The 27,935-nt window shown below is 40.7% G+C and overlaps 1 protein-coding gene and 1 pseudogene across 1 annotated transcript; one reads left to right on the top strand and one right to left on the bottom strand.

Moving 5' to 3' along the window:
• LOC137097136 (tolloid-like protein 2) overlaps nt 1–27,935 on the bottom strand; it is a 78,101-nt pseudogene that overhangs the window by 24,063 nt on the left and 26,103 nt on the right.
• LOC137097207 (mucin-5AC-like) lies at nt 17,164–25,796 on the top strand. The gene is made up of 6 exons (XM_067469260.1): nt 17,164–18,045; nt 18,620–18,714; nt 20,891–21,686; nt 22,677–22,889; nt 23,522–23,616; nt 24,749–25,796. The coding sequence occupies exons 1-6, from the start codon at nt 17,889–17,891 to the stop codon at nt 25,310–25,312; spliced, it is 1,920 nt and encodes a 639-aa protein (XP_067325361.1). The 5' UTR covers nt 17,164–17,888; the 3' UTR covers nt 25,313–25,796.

The following is a 27,935-nucleotide window of genomic DNA, read 5'->3' as shown; positions in this document are numbered from 1 at the left end:
TTAATGCAGTTCCTCATGTTGTGGTGACTCCAAGCCATAAAATTATTTTCATTGCTACTTCCATAACTGTAATTTTGCTACGGTTATGAATCCTAATGTAAATATCTGGTATGCAGGATGTATTTTCATTCACTGGACCGAATTTGGCACAAATACCCAATATGCCCCAATTTGAATACTGGTGGGGTGGGGTTGATTTTGTCATTTGGGAGTTGTAGTTGCTGGGATGTATTGTTAACCTACGATCAAAGAGCATTCTGAACTCCACCAACAATGGAATTGAGTGCACACAGAACTCCCATGACCAACAGAAAATACTGGAAGGACTTGGTGGGCGTTGACCTTGAGATTGGGAATTGTCGTTCACCTACAATCCGAGAGTGGACTCAATTATGGATCTGGACCAAACTTAGCACGGATACGCATTATGCCCAAATGTGAACACTGCTGGAGTTTGGGAAATATAGACCTTGACATTTGGGAGTTGTAGTTGCTGGGATTTATAGTTCGCCTACAATCAAAGAGCATTCCGAACTCCACCAACGATGGAATTGAACCACACTTGGCACACAGAACTCCCACAACCAACAGAAAGTACTGGAAGGGTTTGGTGGGCATTGACCTCGAGTTTTGGAGTTGTAGTTTATCAACATCCAGAGAGCACTGTGGGCTCAAACAATGATGGATCTGGACCAAACTTGGAATGAATACTCAACATGCCTAAATGTGAACACTGGTGGAGTTTGGGCAAAATAGACCTTGGCATTTGGGGATTGTAATTGCTGGGATTTATAGTTCACCTACAATCAGAGAGCATTCTGAACCCCACCAATAGCATTGGGGCAAACTTCCCACATAGAACCCCCATGACCAACAGATAATACCGTTTATTTCTGATGGTCTTTGGCAACCCTCAGGTTGAGAAACACTGCTCTAAATGTTTTGTTCTACTACATACAAGCAGAAGGGACCGTGAGAAGTGGAGGGCAGACCTCTGTTGCAGCAAGCCACTTAAGAAGAGACTCAGTAGTGGTGGGAGTGGCAGTAGCAGTAGCACTGGGGGCATTGTTCACAAAATTAGAGGCTGTCACAATTTAGAAATAAATGGCTCAACCAGCCTCTGCTGGTTTTGGGCAAGGATGTTTTACTCTCTAGACAGGCTATTTCTTCTGAGAAACAATGTCTTTGAGTGGATCTCAAGATGACTGTTGAGGCTTTAGAAAGATCTTGGGGCTGAATTGCACCACTGTTTTTGGTAGTGATGTAATATATGAGCCTGGTGATGGCTGCCTGAAGTCTAGTCCATTTGCTGAATCTTTCAAATTTGGCTGGATTTAAACCTTGCCTTGGTGAGTCTTGGCCATTGATGGTAGATTGAATTTGATGGCAAGACTGAATTTCTGGTAACTCAGTGTCTTTGGGCACTGTGATGCTTTCTGGAAAGGAAGGATTTTGAAGACATTTGAGACCGGTGATCCAAGATGACTGAGACAACTTTGAGGCTGATGTTCCTCGAGATGCTACATCTGCTGGATTTTCTGAAGTGGATATGTAATGCCACTCATTGCAGTTGGAACTCTTCAGCATGGTGTTGATCCTGTTTGAAACAAAAACTTTATATCTATTGGTGGTGTTTTGTAGGTAACCTAACACAACCATGCTGTCTGTGTGAAAGAATACCCTTTGAAACAGTTGTCCAGTTTCTTCTCTGATGGTTTGACTCAACTGAGTGGCTAAGACAGTGGTGCAGAGTTCTAATCTGGGCACTGTAGAGTCCATGGGTGCTACTTTAGCCTTTGACATCACAAATCCTGAAGAGCAGGTACTGATGCCTCTGCCTGGCGTATGCAACCGCAGCGATGGCCTTGGTGGATGCATCACAGAATATCATAGAATCATAGAATCAAAGAGTTGGAAGAGACCTCATGGGCCATCCAGTCCAACCCCATTCTGCCAAGAAGCAGGAATATTGCATTCAAATCACCCCTGACAGATGGCCATCCAGCCTGTTTAAAAGCTTCCAAAGAAGGAGCCTCCACCACACTCCGGGGCAGAGAGTTCCACTGCTGAACGGCTCTCACAGTCAGGAAGTTCTTCCTCATGTTCAGATGGAATCTCCTCTCTTGTAGTTTGAAGCCATTGTTCCGCGTCCTAGTCTCCAAGGAAGCAGAAAACAAGCTTGCTCCCTCCTCCCTGTGGCCTCCTCTCACATATTTATACATGGCTATCATATCCCCTCTCAGCCTTCTCTTCTTCAGGCTAAACATGCCCAGCTTCTTAAGCCGCTCCTCATAGGGCTTGTTCTCCAGACCTTTTATCATTTTAATAGCTCTCCTCTGGACACATTCCAGCTTGTCAATATCTCTCTTGAATTGTGGTGCCCAGAACTGGACACAATATTCCAGATGTGGTCTAACCAAAACAGAATAGAGGGGTAGCATTACTTCCCTAGATCTATGTGCAGATATGTGCAGTTCCGAGATCTCTGAAGGTAAGGAACTGTTTGCTATGTACTGTCTTGGCAGTTGTATGTTTTCTAAGCCTTGGGCTTGGCAAGTCCAGTTTTTCCATTGTGACATGAGATCTTGGGGAAGCTCTTGGTCCCAGGTGAGCTTCTGCTGGATTGCCTGTTTGAAAAGCAATTTGGCTGAGATGACTACTGGAGACACTATACCCAATGGATCGTAAATGCCATTGATGGCAGACAACATAAGTCTTTTGGAGGTGACTCTGCCCAATTTGGGGGCTCTTAAAGTAAAACAGTCTGTAGCTACATTCCATAACAAACCTAGACTGGCTTGAGCGTTCAAATCTTGAAACAACTTTGATGCATCCTTTTCCACCAAGCCTTCTGGTGGGAAAGCCTGAAGTATCTCAGGACTATTTGAATTTATCTTGTGAAGGCGAATATTGGCCTTGCTCAGCAATTCTTGAATTTCTTTAACTGTCTTTGCAGCTTGTGGGACCTCAAAGTTTTGACTTGCCATGATGCAAACTTCAAAGGAAACTTATCCCACACTTTACACAGTACAAATGCAATACAATTTAAGCATACAATAGAAAAAGCACGCAAAAGGGCAATGCAAACTTTGAAAAAGACAATTACAATAGCTGCTTATTGCTTAATTGGGAAGTTAAGCCTTGAGCTTTATAGACTTGCTGCAAGCTCCCAAAGGCTGTTGCTAGGCAGACTTCAAGCGAAGGCTGGCTCCTCCCACCCCTCAACCTTGGAGGGCTGGAGGCTGGCTCTGCAGAAAAGGCGGGAACTGCAGAAGGCTGGAAACTTTGCACTCTGCTGTAGAAGCCTTGCTTCTGGAAAAGGGCGGGAAACAGCAGTAGAAACAGTAGCTTTGCTGAAGGTTTGCCTTGCAAGGAGCTGGCTGAGCTGCAGAGGCTGGTAACTTTGCAAAAGCAACACTCTGCAGAAGGATGCTTGCTTCTGGCTGGAAACCCTGCAAAATGTATCAACAGTAGCTTTGCAGAAGGTTTGTCTTGCAGCAGCTGCAAAGAGCTGGACTGTAGCAAAATGTATCCACTCTGCAGGGTTGTCTTGGAAGGAGCTGGCTGAGCTGCAGAGGCTGGTTGTTGCAATTTGCTGTGGCTTGCTTGAGAAGCAAAAAGGCGGGAACCCCAGGGAAATGTATCCACTTTGCAAAATCTGGGATTCCCTTCTGAGGAGAAGGCAGGCTTCTTTTTTGAGACAAAGGCAGGCGTCCCTTTGGCTCTCTTTTTTCTTTAGAAAACTATAAGCTTGACGAAACAAGACCCCTTGGCTCCTTCTTTTCCTTCTTCTTAGTTCATTTTGACATCACTTTACCATGGTCCAGTATTTCACAGTCATGAGAGTTGTAGTCTTTAGCCTTCTCTGCCAAAGCGTGCTGCTGCCTCAATGGGGCACCATTATTCATTATGTCACCTCTTTGGTGTCATTGCTTTAAAAATGGGAAGTCTTATACTTTTAAAAAGACACGGTGGTGCTGATATGTGTGGGTTGATTTGTTCTAGTTGTAGTTTCTTATATGTATATCTAGCTAGTCCATGGGAGTGGACGAAAGGAGCTTTCTTCAATTTTACTTTTCATATGGGACATGTTTCCTTATTGGACCACCAAAAGGAGCTGCGGTGGTGCAACAGGTTAAACCAGTGTTTCTCAACCTGGGGGTCGGGACCCCTGGGGGGGGGGGTCGCGAGGGGGTGTCAGAGGGGTTGCCAAAGACCATAAGAAAACACAGTATTTTCTGGTGGTCATGGGGATTCCAAGTGGGAGGTTTGAGCCAATTCTGTCGGTGGAGTTCAGAATGTTCTTTGATTGTAATGAACTATAAATCCTAGCAACTACAACTCCCAAATGTCAAGATCTATTTTCCCCAGACTCCACCAGTGTTCACATTTGGGCATATTGAGTATTCGTGCCAAGTTTGGTCCAGATCCACCATTGCATGAGTCCACAGTGATCTCTGGATATAGGTGAACTATAACTCCCAAACTCAAGGTCAATGCCCATCAAACCCTTCCAGTGTTTTCCATTGGTCATAGGAGTCAAGTTTGGTTCCAATCCATCGCTGGTGGAATTCAGAATGCTCTTTGGTTATAAGTGAATTATAAATCCCAGCAACTACAACTCCCAAATTGCAAAATCAATCCTCCCCCAACCCCACTAGCATTCACATTTGGGTGTATTGGGTATTTGTGCCCAGTTTGGTCCAGTGAATGAAAATGCATCCTGCATATCAGATATTTACATTATGATTTATAACAGTAGTAAAATGACTGTTATGAAGTAGCAACGAAAACAATATTATAGTTGGGGGTCAACACAACATGAGGGACTGCATGAAGGGGTCACGGCATTAGGAAGATTGAGAACCACTGGGTTAAACTGTTGAGCTGCTGAACTTGCTGAAAGTTGGCGGTTCAAATCTATGGGAAGGGGTGAGGTCCTGCTATTAGACCCAGCTTCTGCCAACATAGCAGTTCAAAAACATACCAATGAGAGTAGGTACTGCCTCAGTGGGAATGTAAATGGCGCTCCATGCAGTCATGCTGGCCACATGACCTAGGAGGTGTCTATGGAAAATGCAGGCTCTTCAGCTTGGAAATGGAGATGAACACCTCCCTATGAGCCAGAGATGAAAGGAGAAGCCTTTGCCTTTGTATCTGTGTTTCATTGTTTTAAAGGCATTGTTTGCCTGTGTCATATATGTTGGAATCCGCCCTGAGTCCCCCAGGGAGATAGGGTGGAATACAAATAAAGTGTTGTTATTATTGTTGTTATTATTAAATTCTTTTTAATGAGCCTAACTTTTAAAGCAGACATACAGGTTTTCAAGGGATGTAAATAATTTTCTAGGAAGCCAGTTCAAATGTCTTCAGTAAGTCCTTGGGTTCAATCAGATCTCCCAGGATTGCCTAGCACTGCAGTCCATATTTGGCTTATTGGCCTGATTATCTTCCAAGTTTTCTGGGAACGTTCTTTTACTTTAATCACAGTTAGACATGTCTGCATCCAAGTTTATCCAGGTTCACTTTTTTTTTACATGAAAGAGAATGTGATAGTTCCAGAACTGTCATTCTGAGATATTTAAACAATGTGCTAAATTAAATATGTTGAAGATTTTAAAAAAAAGAATTATTTTAACCTAAGCATTAGGCATGGTTAGGTCCGGTCAGAACTCATAATTCAGATTAAATTTGGATCAAATTCCTTTTTGAAGCAACTTCAAAGTGATTTCTGACCCACAAAGTATCCTTGCATGCTGGGATGCTTGCCTCCAGCAAATGAGGGGAAACCATGTGGTGAGGGGAGGAGTTTCGGCACAGCAGCCATTACACTATAAAAAGGGCTGCTCGTGCCTCAGCGGGTCATTGCGCGGCCAGGAAGCAAATGCAGAGGGGGCTTGGGTGGGAAAGGTGCCACTGCTTGGGAAGGGAACAACAGGGTTAGGGAAGAGAACAAAAGTTTTTTGGAAGGGAACAACAGGGGAGACGGCTGTTAGTAGGCCCATTGCCTGCAAGGCCTTTTTGCCTTTCCACTTGTGTGTTTGGAGGGAAGAAGGGCAGGGCAGCACACAAGGGCAGTGTTCTCTCTTGCCTGCCACTGCCAATTTCCTTTTTAGAAGCAGTGGTTTCAACTTTGAATGCCCTTCCTTTCCCTTTGGGTTAGACTTTGTACTTTGGGGAACTAGAAATCCACTTTTCTCCTAATACTTTGCTTGCAGAAATGGTGATTTCAACTTTGAATACTCTCCCTTTCCCTTTGGGTTTGACTTTGTACTTTGGGATACCATAAATCATCTTTTCTCCTAATAGTTTTCCTTGCACATGCAGCCAATTCCACTTTCAACACCCTCCCTTTCCCTTTGGCTTAGGCTTTGTACTTTGGGAAACCAGAAATCCACTTTTCTCCTAATACTTTGCTTGCAGAAATAGTGATTTCAACTTTGAATACCCTCCCTTTCCTTTGGGTTTGACTTTGTACTTTGGGAAACCAGAAATCCACTTTTCTCCTAATACTTTCCTAGCACATGCAGCCAATTCAACTTTTAATGCCCTCGCTTTCCCTTTGGGTTAGGCTTTGTACTTTGGGATGGCAGAAATCCACTTTTCTCCTAATATTTTCCTAGCACATGCAGCCAATTCAACTTTTAATGCCCTCGCTTTCCCTTGGGGTTTGACTTTGTACTTTGGGATACCATAAATCATCTTTTCTCCTAATAGTTTTCCTTCCACATGCAGCCAGTTCCACTTTCAACAACCTCCCTTTCCCTTTGGCTTAGGCTTTGTACTTTGGGAAACCAGAAATCCACTTTTCTCCTAATACTTTGCTTGCAGAAATAGTGATTTCAACTTTGAATACCCTCCCTTTCCCTTTGGTTTTGACTTTGTACTTTGGGAAACCAGAAATCCAGTTTTCTCCTAATACTTTCCTAACACATGCAGCCAATTCAACTTTTAATGCCCTCGCTTTCCCTTTGGGTTAGGCTTTGTACTTTGGGAAACCAGAAATCCACTTTTCTCCTAATACTTTCCTAACACATGCAGCCAATTCAACTTTTAATGCCCTCGCTTTCCCTTTGGGTTAGGCTTTGTACTTTGGGAAACCAGAAATCCACTTTTCTCCTAATACCTTCCTAACACATGCAGCCAATTCAACTTTTAATGCCCTCGCTTTCCCTTTGGGTTTGACTTTGTACTTTGGGAAACCAGAAATCCACTTTTCTCCTAATACTTTCCTAACACATGCAGCCAATTCAACTTTTAATGCCCTCGCTTTCCCTTTGGGTTAGACTTTGTACTTTGGGAAACCAGAAATCCACTTTTCTCCTAATATTTTCCTAGCACATGCAGCCAATTCAACTTTTAATACCCTCGCTTTCCCTTTGGGTTTGACTTTGTACTTTGGGATACCATAAATCATCTTTCTCCTAATAGTTTTGTCAGTAGCGGTCTAAAAATGACTGAGAGGGAATCCCCAGAAGTTTTCCCTGTTCCGTTTGCAGGTTTTCGCGTATTGTGCAATCACGCCCGCCATTAACGAAGCAATTTGGAAATTTTGGGAAATTCTGGAGAAAAATTTCTGGAAAAATTCGGAAATCATTTCCAAACCGAATCGTCAGTACCCTCTACATCCGAAACGAGTTTTGAACCATGATCGAACAAGCCTACTAAGCATGTGTGTTCTTGATCTGAACCAATGCCACCTTGTGGGCAGAGTTAACTCCAAGAATGTCATAAATAAACATGAATGTAGGGGGACTGTTATATTCTTCTTGTTCTTTGCCTTCAAGTTATTTCCTACTTATAGTGGCTCTAAGATGAATCTATTATGGGTCTTTTAAAGCAGTATTTGTTCAATTGCCTTTGTTTTCCCCTAAAGCGGGAGAGAGTGTGATTTCACACAAATACAGTTGAAATGATTGTGCTTCAGTGTTGCTCCAGAGGGAAGCAAAAGGGAGATTTTGGCTGGAGACAGAATGCAGAGTTAGATTCTAGTTTTACCCTTGAGGTGGAACTTGTTTGCAAGAACTATTTTAGAAAGACAGGGGTAATTTAATAGTTTGGAAAAGATCTTCATGCTTGAAGATGCCTAAATATAAAAACCAGTGGTTGGAGGAAGACAAAAATAATCAGCTTGGGATTTCTGCAATGGGAAGGAATGCTGTTTCCCAGCAAGAGAGTTTTAGAAATCAGGCATTTTTATTTGAAATGGATGAGGATGCCTACTAATTGGGTGTGTATAAACATTCTGGGGAAAAACAACATCAAAACGTGCTGTAATTTCAGCAGCAGAACACACATTCTAGTTATAAAACTAACATTTTTGCTGGCAACTGACAGGAGACTTATGCAGGTAGCACTGATATAATGCAGTCTGTCGCGCATTGGATGTTATATACGAATTTTATGTTAGCATTTTAAATCATGTACATATCTAATCATGTACATAATACATGTATGGGTTCATGTACTTTGAATACACTGCATTTGGTTGGGATTTCATGATAATCTGATAAGGAGTGGCAAAAGCCACAAGATGTGGCCAATAGTCCTTCCCAGGTAAAAACAGATTGCCATAGCTGTCAACAAACAGTGTTCCTTTTTTGGTGGTTTGTAGGAAGATTTTGTGGCCAAAAAGGGCGCTTCAGACTCTTTTTGAGTGGAAGCTACTTCACAGTCTGTTTCAAAACTGACGGCTCAATTGGAGCCAAGGGCTTCAAGGCTGTTTTTGAAGAAGTGGATCATGGACCAGCATTACAAAGCAAGAATGGATTAGAACTCCAGAATCCATGTAATTGAAACTGAAAGGTTGACTTTCTTTTATAGACTCTTAATCTTGATGTATTTGTTTGTTTCTTGAATTTAAGCTCCACTTTTCTCCCACCATGGAACTCTCAAAACAGTTTGCAATAATTTAGAATAATAATAATGATAATAATAAAAAAATCTTTATTTATATTCCGCCCTATCTCCTCGGAGGGACTCGGCGGATTTCAGTCACAAAAGGGCAAACCTTCAATGCCTGAACATAGCCACTAATACACACATAGTAACAAAGGTTGAACTACACAGCATATAAAGCCAATTATAACTTAGCAAATTAAGGTTAGATTTAAATGCAACCTATTATATCAGACATAAAACAAGACATCAAACAGAAGCATCCATTTCCCAGAGTCAACAGAGTTCCTAGGGGGCATATAAGTTGCTCAAGATGTCAACTGAGCTAGCGGGGCAAACGGGACCCAGATACGGATGGTAGATGTTACTCAGAAGTATAATAGCAATGACGTTATCCCCCCCCTCCTCCTCCTCCTTGTAAGCTAGTGATTAGAAGGATGTCTTCAGCTGTTTGTTAAAGGCAAGGAGGGAAGGGGGCATCTTTAGTTCCTTAAGGAGGGAGTTCCAGAGGTGGGGGGGGGGCATGGGGTGACCACAGAGAGGGCCTGTTCTCTCATTCCCAGCAGCTGTGCTTGAGACGGGGTCAGGACTGAGAGCAGGGTGTCCTCTGATGACTGCCGTGTCCGGGTTGGTCTGCAGTGGGAGATGCAGTTTGTCAAATAGCCTGGACCCGAACCGTTTAATAATACTAGTCCTAAAAGCAGAGCATGTAAGTTCTACAGTATGAATAAAAATAAATCAAATACCTGTCAAAGTAAATAAGTCTTACCCTGCTGGGGAAAATAAGAGCAAGGAGGGAACTAATTGGGTTTCATGTGAGAGAGGATTCTCTAACTACATGACACTTCAGCATGATGCTCCTCAGTGGCAAAAAAAAGTGCCCTCCTCCCTGCACTTGGTTGATAGTGAACAGATGCAGCTTCAAAAGGTCCCTGAGAATCAAACCAAAATGACAAAGAAAATGCTCTCATTTTACCCATTTGCGGGGCTGGTTTTTCTACACTGAGTGCTGTGAGCAGCAATCACATTTGATGTGGGATGTCGCTATTATCTGCTTTCCTTTTTTTAAAAAAAAATGTATGTGGCCCCTCCTGTGGTCATACAAGGCTCCCCTAAGCCACATCCACATGTAACCCGCAGGCTGCACAGTTCCGGCCCTTATCATACGTCTTGTATCACTGATTTCTGGTTGAGGTCTAGGTTAGTTAACTATCATTTGTGCTTCAATTGTTGGATTATATAATTTAGCTGGGAATGCATATGTCCCTCTTTTCTTTTATGCAGGAAAATTCTGGAAAACCACTATTGTGCAAGAATGATGGGTATTATACAGTGGCTGGTGTTAGGTACTGAGAAAGCGACAACTGTGATCCATAATTGCCAACAGTCTACACATGGATTTCTCTTAACAGGAGTTGGGTTTCATTGGTCACAAATTCTGGGCACCACAATTCAAGAAAGATATTGACAAGCTGGAATGTGTCCAGAGGAGGGCGACTAAAATGATCAAGGGTCTGGAGAACAAGCCCTATGAGGAGCGGCTTAGGGAACTGGGCATGTTTAGCCTGAAGAAGAGAAGGCTGAGAGGAGATATGATAGCCATGTATAAATATGTGAGAGGAAGCCACAGGGAGGAGGGAGCAAGCTTGTTTTCTGCTTCCTTGGAGACTAGGACGCAGAACAATGGCTTGAAACTACAAGAGAGGAGATTCCATCTGAAAATTAGGAAGAACTTCCTGACTGTGAGAGCTGTTCAGCAGTGGAACTCTCTGCACCGGAGTGTGGTGGAGGCTCCTTCTTTGGAAGCTTTTAAGCAGAGGCTGGATGGCCATTTGTCAGGGGTGATTTGAATGCAATATTCCTGCTTCTTGGCAGGGGGTTGGACTGGATGGCCCGTGAGGTCTCTTCCAACTCTTTGATTCTATGATTCTATGAAATGGAATATTGTGAAAAGACTAGTCCTTAATCCATTAATTTTTCCCCCTTTAAGGCAGAGGACATGTATTTCCCAAGCTTGTTCTTTCTTCCTTTAATGTGACAAAACACTGCCACACGCGGTCTTTCCACACAGTTATAAAGACGATTCAGGAAATTTTGTATGATAAAATATAGAACTTTGTCATAAAATAAAAGACTAAGACAAGAAAAATTCATTGAATTCAAATGCTGGCTCTGAGAAGTAATTTGGTTGGTTAAACACTGCCCAATGATCATGTGTTGTACAAAGGCAGCTTTGGTGAAGCCAGTGTGATATTGTGTCCATACTTTTGTAGAAGTGAATCAGACTGAAGTTTTCTGTTCTTGTAGTACCGCTTTATGAAAGAATTATGGTCACAGAAATAAATACCCAGTTATTTATTTATTTATTTATTTATTTACTACACTTATATACCGCAATTCTCAGCCTACTGGCGACTCATTGCGGTGTACAACATAGAAAAACAGGTGCAAAATACAAACATAGTGACAAATAATCCGCAGTACATCATTAGCAAAACATCTCATCAAAAACATCAACATTATTACAAAGCCATTCCGAGTCGTCTCATCGTCAAGTTCACAATCCAATACCATTTCTGTTGTTCCATTCCATGGTCAAGTTACCAGTGATTGCACTTCTATTCAAATGCCTTCTTAAACAGCCAGGTCTTTAGCTTCCTGCGGAATATCAACAGGGAGGGGGCTAGCCTGATGTCTACGGGAAGGGTGTTCCACAGCCGAGGAGCCACCACCGAGAAGGCCCTATCTCTCGTCCCCGGCAGCCGTGCCTGTGACGCAGGCGGGATCGATAGCAGGGCCTCCCCGGAAGATCTCAAAGTCCTTGTGGGCTCATCGGCCGAGAGGCGGTCAGTTAGGTATCTTGGGCCGGAACCGTTTAGGGCTTTATAGGCCAATGCCAGCACCTTGAATTGAGTTATACATCTGATTGTGCTTGATTTATATATCTTCTGCTAGCATCAACTACTACTGCTCTTCAGTTTTGCCACCCAAAGCCTGCCACTCAAACCCAAAAGGTTCCGTTTCTGTTCTTACATCAATCAAACATCATCAAGTGACAAATTGAGATCTGAGATTCTAAAGCTACAGTCCTTCAACTACTTAAAACTTCTTGATACTGATATTACAATGTCCTAGTTTTTTGATTAACAGTCTTGTGAGTTAAGTCTTTTATTTCTTTCGACATACATGTGTGTCTTAAGATAAAATGTGTACCTAGCCCCTTTCCCTGCCTCTTCCATTGAATTCTGTAATGCCAGAATACTCTCTGAAGAGAAAGAGCAATGCTGAACCACTGAATGATACAGGCAGGCAAAGCCTTTGGCCAGAAGAGATCACAAGGGGAAATCTTGCTACCTAGTGATGTCATAAGCACCTCCTGTGATCTACTCCTGAGTAGGAGCTTTTCATGCCCTTTCTCCTTGTGCTGCTTTCACTTCATACCCGAGGTCTGAAGAGAGACAGTGTTTGCTGAACAGTATTTGACAAATCAAATAGCTTTATCTGTGCAGCCCGGTCAAGGTTTCTTCTTCAGAACGACCCTGTGCCTAAAGCCTCAAAAAATATGAGGTGGCACACAGTCTTCACGCATGTTCTCCTGTTTGGTTTTGGTGAGTGAAAATGTTGATTTCCCTCCTCCGTCACTCAATCTTCTACCTTTTAGATTTTCCATAACTGAGACAAACAGGCTGTATTGTTTTTTTTAAAATTTTATTAATACAATAGTAAAAAAGAGTCAAGAGAGAAATACATTGACACACAAACACACATTGCTTAACTATCGACAAACTAACATACCACACACACGACGTATAGAGTCTACATTAAAAATAGCCAGCATTGGCAGCAGACCTCCCCCTCCCTCTACCATGTATTTCAGAGAATAATTCAGCCCGTTCTCTACTTACTTATTCTTTACTTTCTTTCTTTTTCTTATAGTACTATGTTTTATAAGTCTACAATTTCTTGCTTGGTAGTATACATATAAAAATATTTGCTCATGCATACAAAAGTATATCTTTATACACACAAATATCTATACTTGATATATTCCTGCTCATCGTCTCTCTTGTACAATCGTTTTCTTACATTCACACACATCCCTCATTTTGTTTTTTGCTGTTCCTATTTTCATTCCTAATTCATCCTGTATGATCTATCATTCTACCTGGGTGTTAGTCCTTGTCCTCTTACTATTTGGTGTTAACATATTAATATCTTTATCTTCCTTTTCCTAAGCCATTCATAGAATCATAGAATCAAAGAGTTGGAAGAGACCTCATGGGCCATCCAGTCCAACCCCCTGCCAAGAAGCAGGAATATTGCATTTAAATCACCCCTGACCAGCCTCTGCTTAAAAGCTTCCAAAGAAGGAGCCTCCACCACACTCCGGGGCAGAGAGTTCCACTGCTGAACGGCTCTCACAGTCAGGAAGTTCTTCCTCATGTTCAGATGGAATCTCCTCTCTTGTAGTTTGACAGGAGTCCAATTTGTTGCTGTTACAGGCATGTTACGTGAGGCTGACAGGATGTATGTTAGATGGTCCATATTTATTATGTCTAGTATCTTCTCTATCCACTATTCCTCCGATGGTATTGTCCTTTGTCTCCATACTTTGGCTAGTAATATGCGGGCTGCTGTTATTAGGTACACAAATATTTTATCCGTCTCTTTGTCCCACGTCTTATCCGTTAAACCTAGTAGGAAGCATTCCGGTTTTAGAGGAACATTCTTCTCTAGTATTTTTTGGCACCTCTCTTGAATTGTTTTCCAATACGATCTTACCTTCTTACAGGACCACCACATATGTTGGAAGGCCCCCTCCTCTTCTCCACACTTCCAACATTTGTTACACATATGTTTTGAGAATTTTGCTAATTTGGATGGTGTTAAATACCATTGATGGGTCATTTTTACCCAATGTTCTTTAATATCATAAGAGTAGGAGTAGTTTGTTTTTCTATTCCAAATTGTGCTCCACTCTTCTAATGATATAGATCTTCCAATGAGCCTTGCCCACTTAATTTTTTTAATACTTATTATTGAAGTGTATTCTTACAGATATATAGATAAAAACAGATTGGGAGTTGGGGGTTAGGAATGTTGGGGTTGAGGGGAGGAGACACAGGTTAGAAGGGATAGATTGGGTTGGAAAAGGTGTGAGACAGGGTTGGGGATGGAGGGTATGGCAAGTGTGTGGGATCTGGGGTGGAAAGAGAGGTATGATAGGGAACAAGAGGGGTATGGTGAGGGTTTTCTGACTTCCTTAATCTCCTTCTCTCTGGTTCCGTCTTTTTTGCTTTCTTCTTTTTTCTAAAAAACTCATTCTTCCTCTTCTTTTGTATCTTTCCTGTTTTGGTCATCTAATAGGTATTCCTCAAATATTTGGTCATCTAATAGGTATTCCTTGCCCACTTAATCATATATTCTTTGATCCGTTCTTCTTCCATTGACCAGTCAAGTAATAATTTATAAGCTTTTGTAATATACTTTCTGGGGTTGTCCAGTAGTCTGTCCCAAGCCGTTGGATTTTCCATAAAGCCTGTTTGGCTGTCTTTCTTGAAATATTCTTTCAATTGCCAATGTTGGAGCCAAGTGATATTATCATACTGGTTTTTTAGTTCTTCCTGTATTCTTAAGGCCTGGATCAGATATTACACTGCCATTTTTTGCTGGTTATTCCCAAATCCACAAATTTCCTTTCAGTCTACATATTTCTAATATTGCAGACTTTTTCATTGTTGCCACTAGACTGTGGATGACTTGTTAGAAGAGGATTCAATAGCTCAATGTGCTGTCAGAATTGAAAACATAAACTCTTTCTTTTGGCAGACCTACCCTGTCAATTTTAAATTGCGAATTTTAAATTTATATCCTAAAAGCATTGTGTTTTAATCTTTTTGCTATGTATTTTAATATATATGTTTTAATTGTATTGTGTGTTATCTGAGTGTTCTAAATGGTTTGTGCCCTGTCTTGAGGCATGAGAAGAGGTGAGATGCTGCTGTTGTTGTTGTTGATGATGATGATGATAACAACAACAACAACAATGTTAAATTACCTGTGGCAAATCACAATTACATAGACCTAACACACATCATGGGTTTCTCAAAAACAAGTCCTGTCCTATGAGCTTTGTCTGTTTGATAGATTTACAAGTTTACTATATGAAGGGAATACTGTGGATGTAGCATATCTCGATTTCAGTAGGCCTGTGACAAGGTTCCCTATGACATTCTCACAAAGAAGCTAAGAAAATGTGTGCTAAACAATGCTACTTTTAAGTAGATTGGGAATTGGTTGCCTGGCTGAACCTAAAGGATACTTACCAATGGCTCCTCCTCATCCTGGAAAGAAGTGACCAGTGGGTGATGCAACTGGGATCTGTTCAACATCTTTACCAAAGACCTGGATGATGGAAAAGAAGGCATTTTAACTAATTTACAGATGACACCAAATTGGAAAGGATAGTCATATGCCTAAGGAGAGGATCAGAATCCAAAATGATCTTAACAGATTACAGAGCTGGGCCAAAAGCTAACAAAATGAATTTCAACATGGAGAAATATATGGTACTACACTTGAAATTCACATCTGGCAGGAAAACAGTGCATGTTACATCCCGAATAGATTACTGCAATGCACTCTATGTGGGGTTGCCTTTGAAGACTGTTCGGAAACTTCAACTAGTCCAGCGGGCGGCAGCCAGATTGCTCACCGGAGCGTCATACAGGGAGCATACCACCCCTCTGCTATGTCAGCTCCACTGGCTGCCGATCCAGTTCCGAGCACAATTCAAAGTGCTGGTTTTGACCTACAAAACCCTTTACGGTGCCGGCCCAGCGTATCTGGCCGAATGCATCTCCCTCTACGTCCCGCTTCGGAGATTAAGATCCTCTGGGGAGGCCCTGCTCTCGGCCCCGCCTCTATCACAAGTGAGATTGGTGGGGACGAGGAGCAGGGCCTTCTCGGTGGTGGCCCCTCACCTGTGGAATTCACTCCCCGGGGAAATTAGATCATCGACATCCCTCCTTTCCTTTAGAAGGAAATTAAAAACATGGATTTGGGACCAGACGTTTGGGTAATCTGGCAGATAAATAAAGGACAATGATGACTGATTGGAATGGACAATATGGAATGAATTTATGGATTCTGAGCTGGAGAACGTTGAGCATGAGAATGGTTTTATTGACTGTGATATATAATTGATTGTTTTTAACTGTTATAACTGTTTTAATTGCTGTTTATATATGTTTATCTGTATTATTGTGTAGGCATCGAATTGTGCCTTTTGTAAGCCGCCCTGAGTCCCCCCTCGGGGGTTGAGAAGGGCGAGGTAGAAATACGCGAAATAAATAAATAAATAATGTGAAAGGTATCTAGGAGATCTTAGCAAGCTAAACATGATTCAATCTCTTGATTGTTTGCAGCAGCTAAAAAAACCATTGCAATTCTAGGCTTAATCAATAGGAGCATAGTGCTGAGATCGAGGGAAGTCATAGTCTTTTCTGCTTTTGAAAGCCTGTCCCATTGAAGAGTGTGATTTTTTTTGGTGCTACTTTGGAGACTAGAACACAGAGCAGTGGGTTCAAATTGCAGGAACAGAGAACTTGACATTATGAACCAGGAAAATGGTTTGCAAGAAAAATAAGAAAGGCAATCTCATCATAATACAGGGTTAGTCAAAATGCATAGGCCAATAAGCCATTCAATTGAATGGCTTATTGGCCTATGCATTTTGACTAACCCTGTACTAAAATTAAGATGGATGGGAAATTATACACAAATGACCAAGATATAATTAATCAATTTAACAAATATTTTTAAAAACTATATTCAAAAGGACAAATAAAGAGAGAAGACATCTCATAATATCTTGGAAATCAAAAGATAATAAGAATCTCTGATCAACAAAGAGAAAGACTTAACAAGGAAATAACAGATCAAGAAATACAAATAGCAATTAAAAAATTAGATAACAACAAAGCACCAGGTCTGAATGGAATAATGGCTATCTATTGCAAAACATTGGAAGTCTTTTTCTCTCTCCCCCCTCCCCTCCCCCGCTACTATTTCTCTCTTCTTCTTTCCCCTTTTATGCTAAATCCTTCTCTTCCCAATTCCCTAGATAATAGAAATACAATTGTGTAGTAATTTTTTTGTCTTTTTTATTTTATTTTATTTTATGTAGTATTAATAATATTGTTAGAACACTCAGGCAAGAAACCCTATACCCATATATCCGATTATGGTTTACCTTTCGTTTCTTTTTGCTTTTTAACATATTGTAAATAGTTTGTAATCTATAAAAATTACTTTGAAAGAAAAGAAGTACTTCCTGATGGTAAGAGCTGGATTCATAACCAAAGTACCTGTATGCTGTATACGTGAAGTTTTGTGAGTAAACCAACTACATTACTTTTAAAGAAGACTATTTATTTTGTCTCTTGTGAGCATGATTTAAAGGCAAATACATATTTTAAGGGGGAGTAAATGTTTTTGGGCAACTAAAGGAACACTTCTGAAACTCTACTGAATATATATGTTTTTGTGTATTGGCATGTCTTTGTCCCTGGCAGTTCAAAGACACACCTGGATACATCGGTTTAACAGCTGAGAGACCTAGTTGCCTTGCATGGATGCGTTAAACATCACTTTTCAAAAGGTTGTGACTTCGGACAAGGTCATGCCTTTCCAGTGACCAGTGGTTTTCCAAAAAGGTTATGAATCCCATTTCCCAAATGATTATGGGGATTTGTGTTTTCCAAAAGGTTATGGCATAATTTTGCCAAAACCTTTATAGGAGAAAGGGAGGTTAAAAAGAAATTAATAAATTAGTAACTAAATTTTAGGCAGCAGTGCCATTTCAGTAAATTTCTCAAAATGTCAATCACAGTTTATTCTTCCCTTGCCTCTTTTGTTGCTTTTACGCGGCTCTCTCAGGATGGTTTCTCATCGCAGAAGCACGGGAACTTGAGTCATCAGTAGCAGGAATGCCACTATCTGATGCTGAGTATGCAGGCTTCTTCCGAGTCATCAACCACCCACGTAAAATTGGCCCTCTTTGCTCGTTCAGAGCTTCGTATGGCTGCCATCATTCTATGATCCGCCAGCTGGATTTGTATGAAAACCATGGGATTATTCCTAAAGGTAAAGTCAGTCGCAATATTCACATAAATTACTTTGTCTCCACTGTATAAACAAATTTAAATTGAGCTTCTTGCAAAACTTTGACTCCAAATTAATTGATTTTCTTCAAACTGATGAAATAGACAATTTTGCTACCAGTTTTCTTCAGATGTGTTTTCTAATAATATTTGTAAAAAACTAACTGAATTCTTAATCTTCAGTCGTAAAACCTTTTGTGTGAATGACTACACCTGGGAATACTTTGATGTTCAGTCAAACAGTGGAAGGTAGGAGATAAGCTCAAATCCTATTTTGTTGCTTGTTCAGCATTTTCATGGACCTGATAATCCAGTAATGTTCTTGATCCAGATATGACAGGTCTCGGGACTTTCTGGATTAGTAGGCCAAAGAGATCATCTGTCACCCCAAAGGCACCAGGGGGACCAGTGAGGGGATGGAAAAGTTTCTTCACCCATTCTTTGTAGTTGCTCACTTCTGCTCGATGTCAAGAATAAGGCTAATGTGCTTTAGCCAGGAATAATGGGAATAACCAGTAGGCATTAACCTTTTTTTTTCTCAACCTCTCTCCCTCCAGGGCAGGTGTGTTCCAACCTAGAAGAACATCAGACTTTTGTGGATTTCTGCAGCTTTGCCCTATATCGGTGCACCATGAAAAAATATTTTGTGAAGGTGAGGGAAAAAAAAGACAAGTATTGGAAACACAATACGCAGAAATAACCAAGAATGTTGATAGAGAAAGAGTTGAGGGACAGAAGTACAGATAGAAACTAGAATAGAGGTGCATTCTAAGCAAAATTTGATTTGATGATCCAATGGTAATTACATTTCTACATTCACACAATTTTCTTTCAGAGAAGTTCTGTATTTTTAATGATGACACAATAAGCTGAACTATGTTCTGTTTTCTGTATGGCTATGTCACCATTCTGGTGGAAACTACATGGTCAGTTCCTGCCTTTTAGTAAATTGTTACAAGTATGGGGCGCAAAAGTGGCGCAAAAGTTTAAAGCGCTGAGCTGCTGAACGTGCTGACTAAAAGGTTGGTGATTTGAATCCGGGGAATGGGGTGAGCTCCCGCTGTTAGCCCCAGCTTCTGCCAACCTACCAGTTCATGAACATACAAATATGAACTGGTCAATAGGTACTGCTTTGGCGGGAAGGTAATGGCGCTCCACTCAGTCATGCCAGCCACATGACCTTGGAGGTGTCTACAGACAATGCAGGCTCTTCGGCTTACAAATGGAGATGAGCACCACCCTCCAGAATCGAACATGACTAGACTTAATGTTGAGGGGAAACCTTTACCTTTACAAGTATGGTAATCACCACTCACCTTTCACAAAAACCCAAATAAAATACAAAAGCCAAATAGGCATTTAAGTGAAAATATTTTAATCTGTCACATGAATAGGGCAAATGTGTAATAAAAAGGAACCAGTCAGTAAGGAAATGGGAGCAAGTATTTATTATTATTCAGTTCTGTTCAGCTCAGTCTGTCAAAAGGGTGGTGGATTCAACTAACAGAAGTGGAGTAAGATCTTGGTTTGTTCAAATGAAAATAAAAGGGAAAACCATGATGGTGATGATGATGATGATGATGATGACGATGACGATTAATATTTCTAAACTACAATTTCCCCAAGACTGGGAACTCAATAAATATATATATTACTCCTATTTATTTTTATTTGTTTACTGCATTTGTATACCGCCTTTCTCAGCCAGAGGTGATTCATGGCGATTCAAAATCGTACAAAGAGTAAACAAGAAAACTCAATTTTTAAACCTTGAGTTTATCCATGACTGATGTTAGTCAGTAGAGTAGCACTTGCCGAAAAGGAATTGGTGAAAAGGAGTGATGAATGTCATGTTATCGATAATAGTACCAAATTCTAGAAACCCTCTCCCACCAGTTTCATCTATATGTTAAATGAGGGATATAATAGAGCCTGTGGCACCTCATAGGTCAGTGGCCATGGAGTGGAACAGGCTAGGAATCACTGCTCTAGAAAGGAATAAAAGCTGCTATAAAAGGCTCCATGTTCTATCCCAGCAAATTCTATCCCAGGAGAATTCGATGGTCAATCGTGCCAAAAGATCCAGCAGAACTAAGTTCCCAAAACAGACTATGCACTTATGGTGATTAAAGTAGTAACCAGGCCTAAAAAACAGACTGATATGGATCAATAGAATTCCTTTCATTCATGAACCTCTGGAGCTTGGAGCCAACTGTTACCTTTCAGCATGTTTTTAAATTTTGGGACAGTATCACTATCCATTACACTATGTAACATGTTTTTTGTTCCTGGGTTATAAATGTCATTTCCTAATTGGTTCTATCATAAAAACATGGAAAGAGGTTGTTAAACTGCAAAAACATGGTTTTTGCAGGACATTCTGCAGCACATTTTGTCATAGTTTTTAAATGAATATCTCATAGAGTCTCAACCAATTAAACATAGTTGTGACAGCCACAAAAACTAAGTTTCTGGAGTATAAATAACTATTTTGAAAGTAAGTCCCAACAATTAAACAGGAACAAACACTTTCAAACCAGGAACATTTTTTCAAATTTTGTTACATAATGTTACAGACAGATATAGGGAAGAATTTTTTTGACAAAGGCATTGCAACTAGCTCTTTTAGGCATTTCGAAAATGTGCCTTCTTGGTATTAAGTATTGACAACTCCTCCCGCCCAAACAGCCCTCTTTTGACCTTTTAAATGAGCCAAGAAAGGAAAGGATTTAGTGTGCATGTGATGGCTCTCACCACTTCAAGACTCCTGTCTTGTAAAAGCTTTCTTATTCTAGCATTACTTATTTTTGTGTTTTGTTTCTGTTTAGAGGGTTCTTTGTCCGACTGAGATCCAGAAGTCACCTGCGGACATTCAAGTCATTGAGCAAGAAGTGGAGGTTGATGAGAAAGTACCATCTTCTAAGAGAGTTGACAACACGCTCAGTGCTGCTACTGCTGCCACTTCCACCATCACTGAGTCTTTTCTCAAGCAGCTTGAAGCCCTCTTTTTAGCAACTGCTCCAGAGGTCCACTCTCGCCTTCACACTGTCCCTGCTACTTCAACCACCACTGCAGAATCGGATTCTGATCTTCCCATGGTTAAAATCCCTGCGAAAGGATCCTTCTTCAAAATGCTTGTAGCATCTAAAGCTCGGATTTTTAATCCCACAGTTATCACCACCACCCCAAAGCCACCACCTAAGAGTCATCCTGTCGCACTTTCAGTAGGAATAAATACTGAAGTTCACACCAGTGGTGAAACATCTGTTGAGCTTCATTCTGCCATGCTTTCTCCTCAAATGGATAATACGAAGCTTTACACCATCTCAGCTCCTGTTACTAATTCAGCACCATCCACCACCGAAATGCAGTCTTCACTAGAACGTATCACTGCCTCTGAGGGGCTGACAGCTGAGGAGACTTCTCCTGGATTTACCTTCACTAAAACCGCCATAGCTACTCAAGATTTTGTTCATGAGTCTTCCATCCTCATGGGTGCAGCCATGACCAAATCTCCGCCTCAGCAGGTTATTTCCAGCATTGTACCAGCCGTTACGGAATCCTCTTCTGAGCATAAGACTGCTACCACGGCTACTACCATCTCAATCCCCACCACGACCATAGGTACAACCAGATCAAAAAGTTTTACTCACTTGAATCCCTCAAATTTAGCTGGTAGAAAATGAGCCTAAAAGTCTTCAAAGACTGAACAAGTGCTATCAAACCGCACAACCCTCTTTTGAGCTTCTTGCATGCAGCCACATTGCTTATTCATCCAGCATCCTGAAGACTAGTGCCAATCACCTCCCTGTCTCTTTTTCTATTTCTTGCATGTTTGTCAAAGTCAACACCCATAAAAACACTCTTGCTGTTCCCTTCACTAGCATGTCTTCTCATGCACATTTTGTTCTGTTCCTAGTCATGCCCAGAAGCATTTCTTTCTTTTCTACATTCTTTCATCACAAACATGGAGATACTCTAAGAATCATTCCTCTGTCGATGGAAAGAGAATCTCCCAATGCCCAGTAAGTGAAATATACTTCCCAGTTCTGATTTGAAGGAAACCTGCTCCCAAAATTCAGGATGGTACAGTGCATCAGTTCATGCAAGATAAGTATAATTTAATAGCTAATAACAAAATAACTCAGACACAAAAGTAGAGGGTCACACTGCTGCAACTGTGAGAGTGCTGAAATTTGCCAGTCTGTAAATTAAAAATCCAAGCATTTACTAAGGCAGAAGAGTAGGATTCAAAAATATGATCTCTTTTATTGAGAATGGAGGGTTTTTATCTGATTTTTAGCAAACAGAACAGCTTTCATTCAAATGTTTTAAGACTTTATTTCAAGTGGAAATCCATGTAGAATTTCTTTTATGGTGATCAGTGGCTCTGGCTCATGTGAATATCCACTGAAGTGCCTGAGATCCACAAGAACATAGGACTGAATCAATCAGTGTGCAGTTGTTACTTACTTTGTGTCTCTTTATTGGGAGAAAGGCAGAAAAAAAATACACAAATAACTAAAATTTAGACAGCAACACACTTTCAGGATACTTTCTCAAATTGTAGTCAGAGTTCATTCTTCCTTTGTCTCTTTTGTTTGTTTTATACAGCTCTCCCCGGAGGGCTTTTTGCCACAGCATCATGGAAACATCAATTGACAGCTGGAATGCCATTATCGGATGCAGAATATAAGATCTTCTTCCAAGAAATTAACAATCCACATAAAATTGGTTCTCTGTGCTTATTCAGAGTTTTGTTTGGCTGCCAGCAACCAGTGGTCCACAAGTTTGACTTGTATGAAAATCATGGGGTCATCCCTAAAGGTAAACTCAACCACAATGTTCACATAAATCAGCATGTCTCAGCCCCCTGCAAAAATAAAAATGGAGCTTTTTGTAAAGGTTTTAACTCCACTACAAATTAATTGGTTTTCTTCAAACTTCTCAAATAAGATAATTTTGCTACTAGTTTTCTTCAGATGTCTTTTAAATTAATATTAATGTTGAAAAACAAATTGAATGCTTAGTCTCCAGTCTTAAAAGCTTTTGTGTGAATGTCTGAAAAATGGGATAGATATAACACTATAGTGCATGTTTACACCTGCAAATATTCTAATGTTGGGCCAAACAGAAAAATAGCGGGGAAGCTCTAACCCCACTTCCTTGTTTGCTCAGCATTTTTGAAGGACCTGATAATGTGTGTCCCAATAATGTTCTGGATGCCAGAATGGAGACCCTGGGGTATTCTGGATTAATAGGGCCAAGGAGGTCATTGGTCACTCCAAAAGCACTAAGGTGACCTGTAACCAGATAGAAATATGTTGTCCAGCCGCCGCCACCCCCCTCCAACCTGTGAATTATTCACTTTTGCTCCATGCCAACAATAATGCTAATGTGGTTTAGTCAGGAATAATAGGAATGACCAGTAGGCATCAACTTTTTCTCTCTCCCTCCAGGGCAAGTGTGTTCCAACCTGGAGGAACGTCGGACTTTTCCGGATTTCTGCACCCTTGCCCTTTATCGGTGTACCATGAAAAAATATTTTGTAAAGGTGAGAAAAAAAAAAAGACAAGCATTCGAAGCCTAATAGGCAGAAACAATCAAGAATGGCAACAGTCCAAATCTAAACCCCTCCATAGCCTTTTTTTTAAAGTTGTAATGCAAACACTAAGTGTGTGATTGCAGTTGCAACATCCATTGCCAAAATAAAACTGAACTTTTTGGGCCAAAGGGCTATTTTAGAAATGCAGCCATTTTACCATGTTTATGGGGTCTTTCTAGCCTATTTTCTTTAAAAAAGGAAAGGGTGTAAACCAAAGTAATTTCCTTTATTCCTTCTGTTTCAAAATAGTCTCTTTGGGTTCAAAATTTGACAAGGTCAGTCCAAGATATAGTGGAAATGCCACTCACACACCATATGTGAACAATGGGGAAACACATTTTCCTGGTTTACAAATATGGTATTTAAAATTGCAATTTTAAAGTATATTTTAATTTAAAAAATTGAGAACTATTTGGAAGAGGATTGGGGTCATATCCCCAGATATCTTTGGAGGACATTAAAAGTAAAAGGGGATAGTCTTCTTCAATAGATAATACTGAAATCATTTTTTTTAATATTTGAGTATCCTGTGGGTTGCACAAAGCCACAGCCCTAATTTGCCCAACCTGGTTTATTATAATGGATGGCACCTTCAGCAATTTTCTTTCATAAAGGTCATTTTATTGTTATTTGTGGCACAGCAAGCAAAAGTTAGTTTTGGAAGGAAAATATTCCTCATTGTTGTGCCACCAGTTTCATGTGTATGTTGAATGGCATGGGGGACACAATAGAGCCCTGAGGCACCCCCACAGGCCAATGGCCATGGAGTAACCCTAATCTATTCCCTTGACCAAAAATAAAATGTATGCTGATAGGCATTCAATACAAAGAGGTCCAGGGAAGATGTTTTCAACAAAGGTGCTACAACTTCCTTCTTTGGACATGTTGGGACCCTGCCTTCTTGGAAGGAGGCACTGACTACTCCATTGAGCCATTCAGACAAAAAAAGTTTTTTAATGAATCAAGAAAGGTAAGGATCTAGTGGGCATGTGGTGGCTCTCACCACTCCAAGAATTCTGTCCTGTAAAAGGTTTCTATGTCTAGTATTGGCATTAATTATTTGTTCTTTGCTTCTGTTTAGAGGGTTACCTGCCCAAGAGAAATCAAGAAGACATCTGACAAAAAAGGGGAGCCTGATGGGAGCATGTCACCTCCCAAAATCATTGACAATGCGCTCAGTGCTACCACTACTCCCACTTCCACCACTGTCAAGTCTTTTCTTGAGCGGCTTACTGCCCTCTTTTCAAAAACCAAGACAGAATCGGTTTCCAAGCCTCCTGTAAAGAGAATCACTGCAAAAGGAGTCTTCTTTAAACTTCATATAGCATCTATTGCTCATCCTTTTATGCCCACAGTTGTGACCACCTCAGAGGTTCCTCCTGTCACACATACCACCACAAGAGTTAGTTCTGAAGCTGACACTACCAAAGAGCCATCTGCTGAGCTTCACCCTGACATCGTTCTTTCTCTAGTGGGCAGTCCTGAATTTAACACCATTTCTACTCCTGGAACCAGCACCAAAGCATCTTTTTCACAAGTAACTAATTCAGTCCCTGCCACCACTTCCAAATCATTGCTTGTTCTCCTGGTCAATCTACTCATGAGCTTCTTACTCCCACTGTTACTACCACTACGACAGCTGTGATCACTGCACACTTTTCATAACTCTTCAGTGATTTGTTTACCACCATGCCTGAAGATATTGTTCCTGATTCTTCAATCCCCATAGCCGCTGCCATGAGTGAATCTCCTCTATAGGTGGAGATTTGAGCGCTGCATCAATTGCAAGAATATCCACAAAGCCACCACTTCTACCACCAACAGTACCATCAGCAACGCCACTACAGTTGCCTCCAGAATGACCACTTTCATGAGATCCCTCCTCGGACTTCAATGGAAAGAAATCGAGCCAGAAAAATCTTCAGAAAGAACAATGCTGCTGCCACAACCACATCATCGTTTTTTGAACTTCTTACATGTAGCCCGTTTTCTGCACTTAGTTAATGTTTTAGAATTAAATACTAATAGATGTTATAGAATTAAATACTAAATATATTGATATAATTGTAAATATAGTAAATATAGTGATATAATCAATATAGTGATGTAATCAATAGAGTAAATAAATAAATAAGCAATTGTTCAGCAAGTCCTTATTTCTGAAATATCTTGTCTTTTTTCCAATATCAATTTATTGTTTCTTTGAATTGACATTTCCAGTGGTCAGTGTTAAAACACAATTCATTTCGGAGTGAGTTTCACTTCTCTGTGTCCTATTTAACAAACTAAATGAAAACCAACATATACATATATACATCCAGTTTCCAATGTACTAGCATGATTACAGAGAAGTAGATCTGAGATGTCCAGTGAGATCTTTGAAGTGGGTTGCATTTGAGAGCAAAATAAGCTTCTCCTTTCAGAAACTGGAATCTCCATTTGCAGCACTTGCAAGTATTTTTTTGTGGACTTCAACTCCCATGTTATTACAGACCACCATAATCACAATGATGGTGGTGGGTTGAGCGATTTTCGATCCACATGGTCAGTCACAATATAGACATAGGTCTCCAGGTGGAAGGTGGTCACAACAAGGGTTTGCTTAACACACCTTCCTCAGCACAACTCTCCCTTTCGCCCTCTATTCGTGCCCTTTCAAAATCGATTGCACAGTTGGTAACAATTGGCTTCCAGTTAGAACACCTGAGAGCCAGGGCTTCCCAGTTCTCTGTGTTTATGCCACAGTTTTTTTTAGGTTAGCTTTAAATTTAAATTTATTTTTAAACCTCTTTTGTTGTTCACTGACATTCTGTTTTCTGTAGCTGAGCTGAGAAGAAAGTAACTGCTGTGGAGACTGTGATCAGGGATTCAGACGGTGTGACCACTTTAGTGTAGTTGATGGCAGAGGATCATAATTTCAGTGCCACTGGTCTTTGGTTCTTCCAGAACACTGATATTTGTCAACTGGTCTTCCCAAGAGATTTGCAGGAATAATCTGGATTTTATTTGGCAGTGTAGAAGTAGCTATAGACTAATCTTGGCTCCAGGAGTTTCCTCAGGCCTTTTCTACACTGCCATATAATCCAGATTATCAAAGATGATAATCTACATTATCTGCTTTGAACTGGATCATATGTATCTACACTGCCATATCCCAATTCAAGTACAGTAGATAATCTGGATTTGATAAAGCAATGTAGATGGGGCCTCAAAATCACAAAAGGAGAGATGATCAAGATTAATCCTTCCAGGAATGTTTGGGGTTGCGCTGGGGCTGAGCTTGGTTGACACCCAGTCAAACTATAAAATATTTTATAAATTATAGCTATTATTGTTAAAGAAGGAGGGGGGGGGGTCAATTTCTCTATAATATATGTTTGCATCTGTTTGGGTAAGGCCAATCCGTTCTTAACCCTTTTCTCTGCCGCTTCCTTTGAAGTCTGCAATGCCAGTACCCTCACTAAGGAGAACAGGCACAAAATGATAGAGGCAGGCCAGCCATTTGGTCAGAAGAGATCAAAGGGAAAATCTTGCTATCTAATGATGTCATAAGCACCTCTTGTGATGTATTCCCATGTAGGAGTTTTCCTTGGATTTTCTTCTTGGGCTGCTTTTATACAGAAGAGAATCTGAAGAGAAGTAGTGTATGGTAAACAAAATTTGAAGAATCAAATAACTTTAACTGTTCAGTCTGATAAAGGTTTCTCCTTCAGAACCACACTGTGCCCAAAGCTACCAACACATGGGGTGGCACATAGCCAACTTGCAGGTTCTCCTCTTTAGCTTTGGTGAGTGAGAATGTTGATTTCCCTCTTCCTTCGCTCAATCATCTATGCAGGAGATGCACAGCTTCATTATCAAAGCAGATAATACACATTATGTGCTTTGAACTGGATTATATGAATCTGCACTACCATCTAATCCAGTTCAAAGTAGATGATCTGGATTGTATATATGGCAGTGTAGAATGGGCCTGAGCCACTTTATCTGGAGAAAGGGAAGATAAAACGAGTAAATGAATAATTTTAGACAGCAGTGATATTTCAGTACACTTTCCAAGATGCCAGTCACAGTTTATTCTTCCTTTTCCCTGTTTCATTGTTTTATACAACTCTCTCAGGATGGCTTCTCGCTGTAGAAGAACAAAAACAGGAGGAGCCATTTACAGAAATATAAATCAGTCAGTGCTGCTACCTCTTCCACCACCACGTCATTTCTTGAACACCTGACTGTGCTTTTTTCAACAAAGGCTACAGAGGTCCATCCTT

The sequence above is a fragment of the Anolis sagrei genome, chromosome 5 (genome assembly GCF_037176765.1).
Source record: "Anolis sagrei isolate rAnoSag1 chromosome 5, rAnoSag1.mat, whole genome shotgun sequence".
Classification (NCBI taxonomy): domain Eukaryota; kingdom Metazoa; phylum Chordata; class Lepidosauria; order Squamata; family Dactyloidae; genus Anolis; species Anolis sagrei.
Note: the sequence above shows the minus strand (reverse complement) of the source record. Positions and strands in the feature narration are given on the sequence as shown.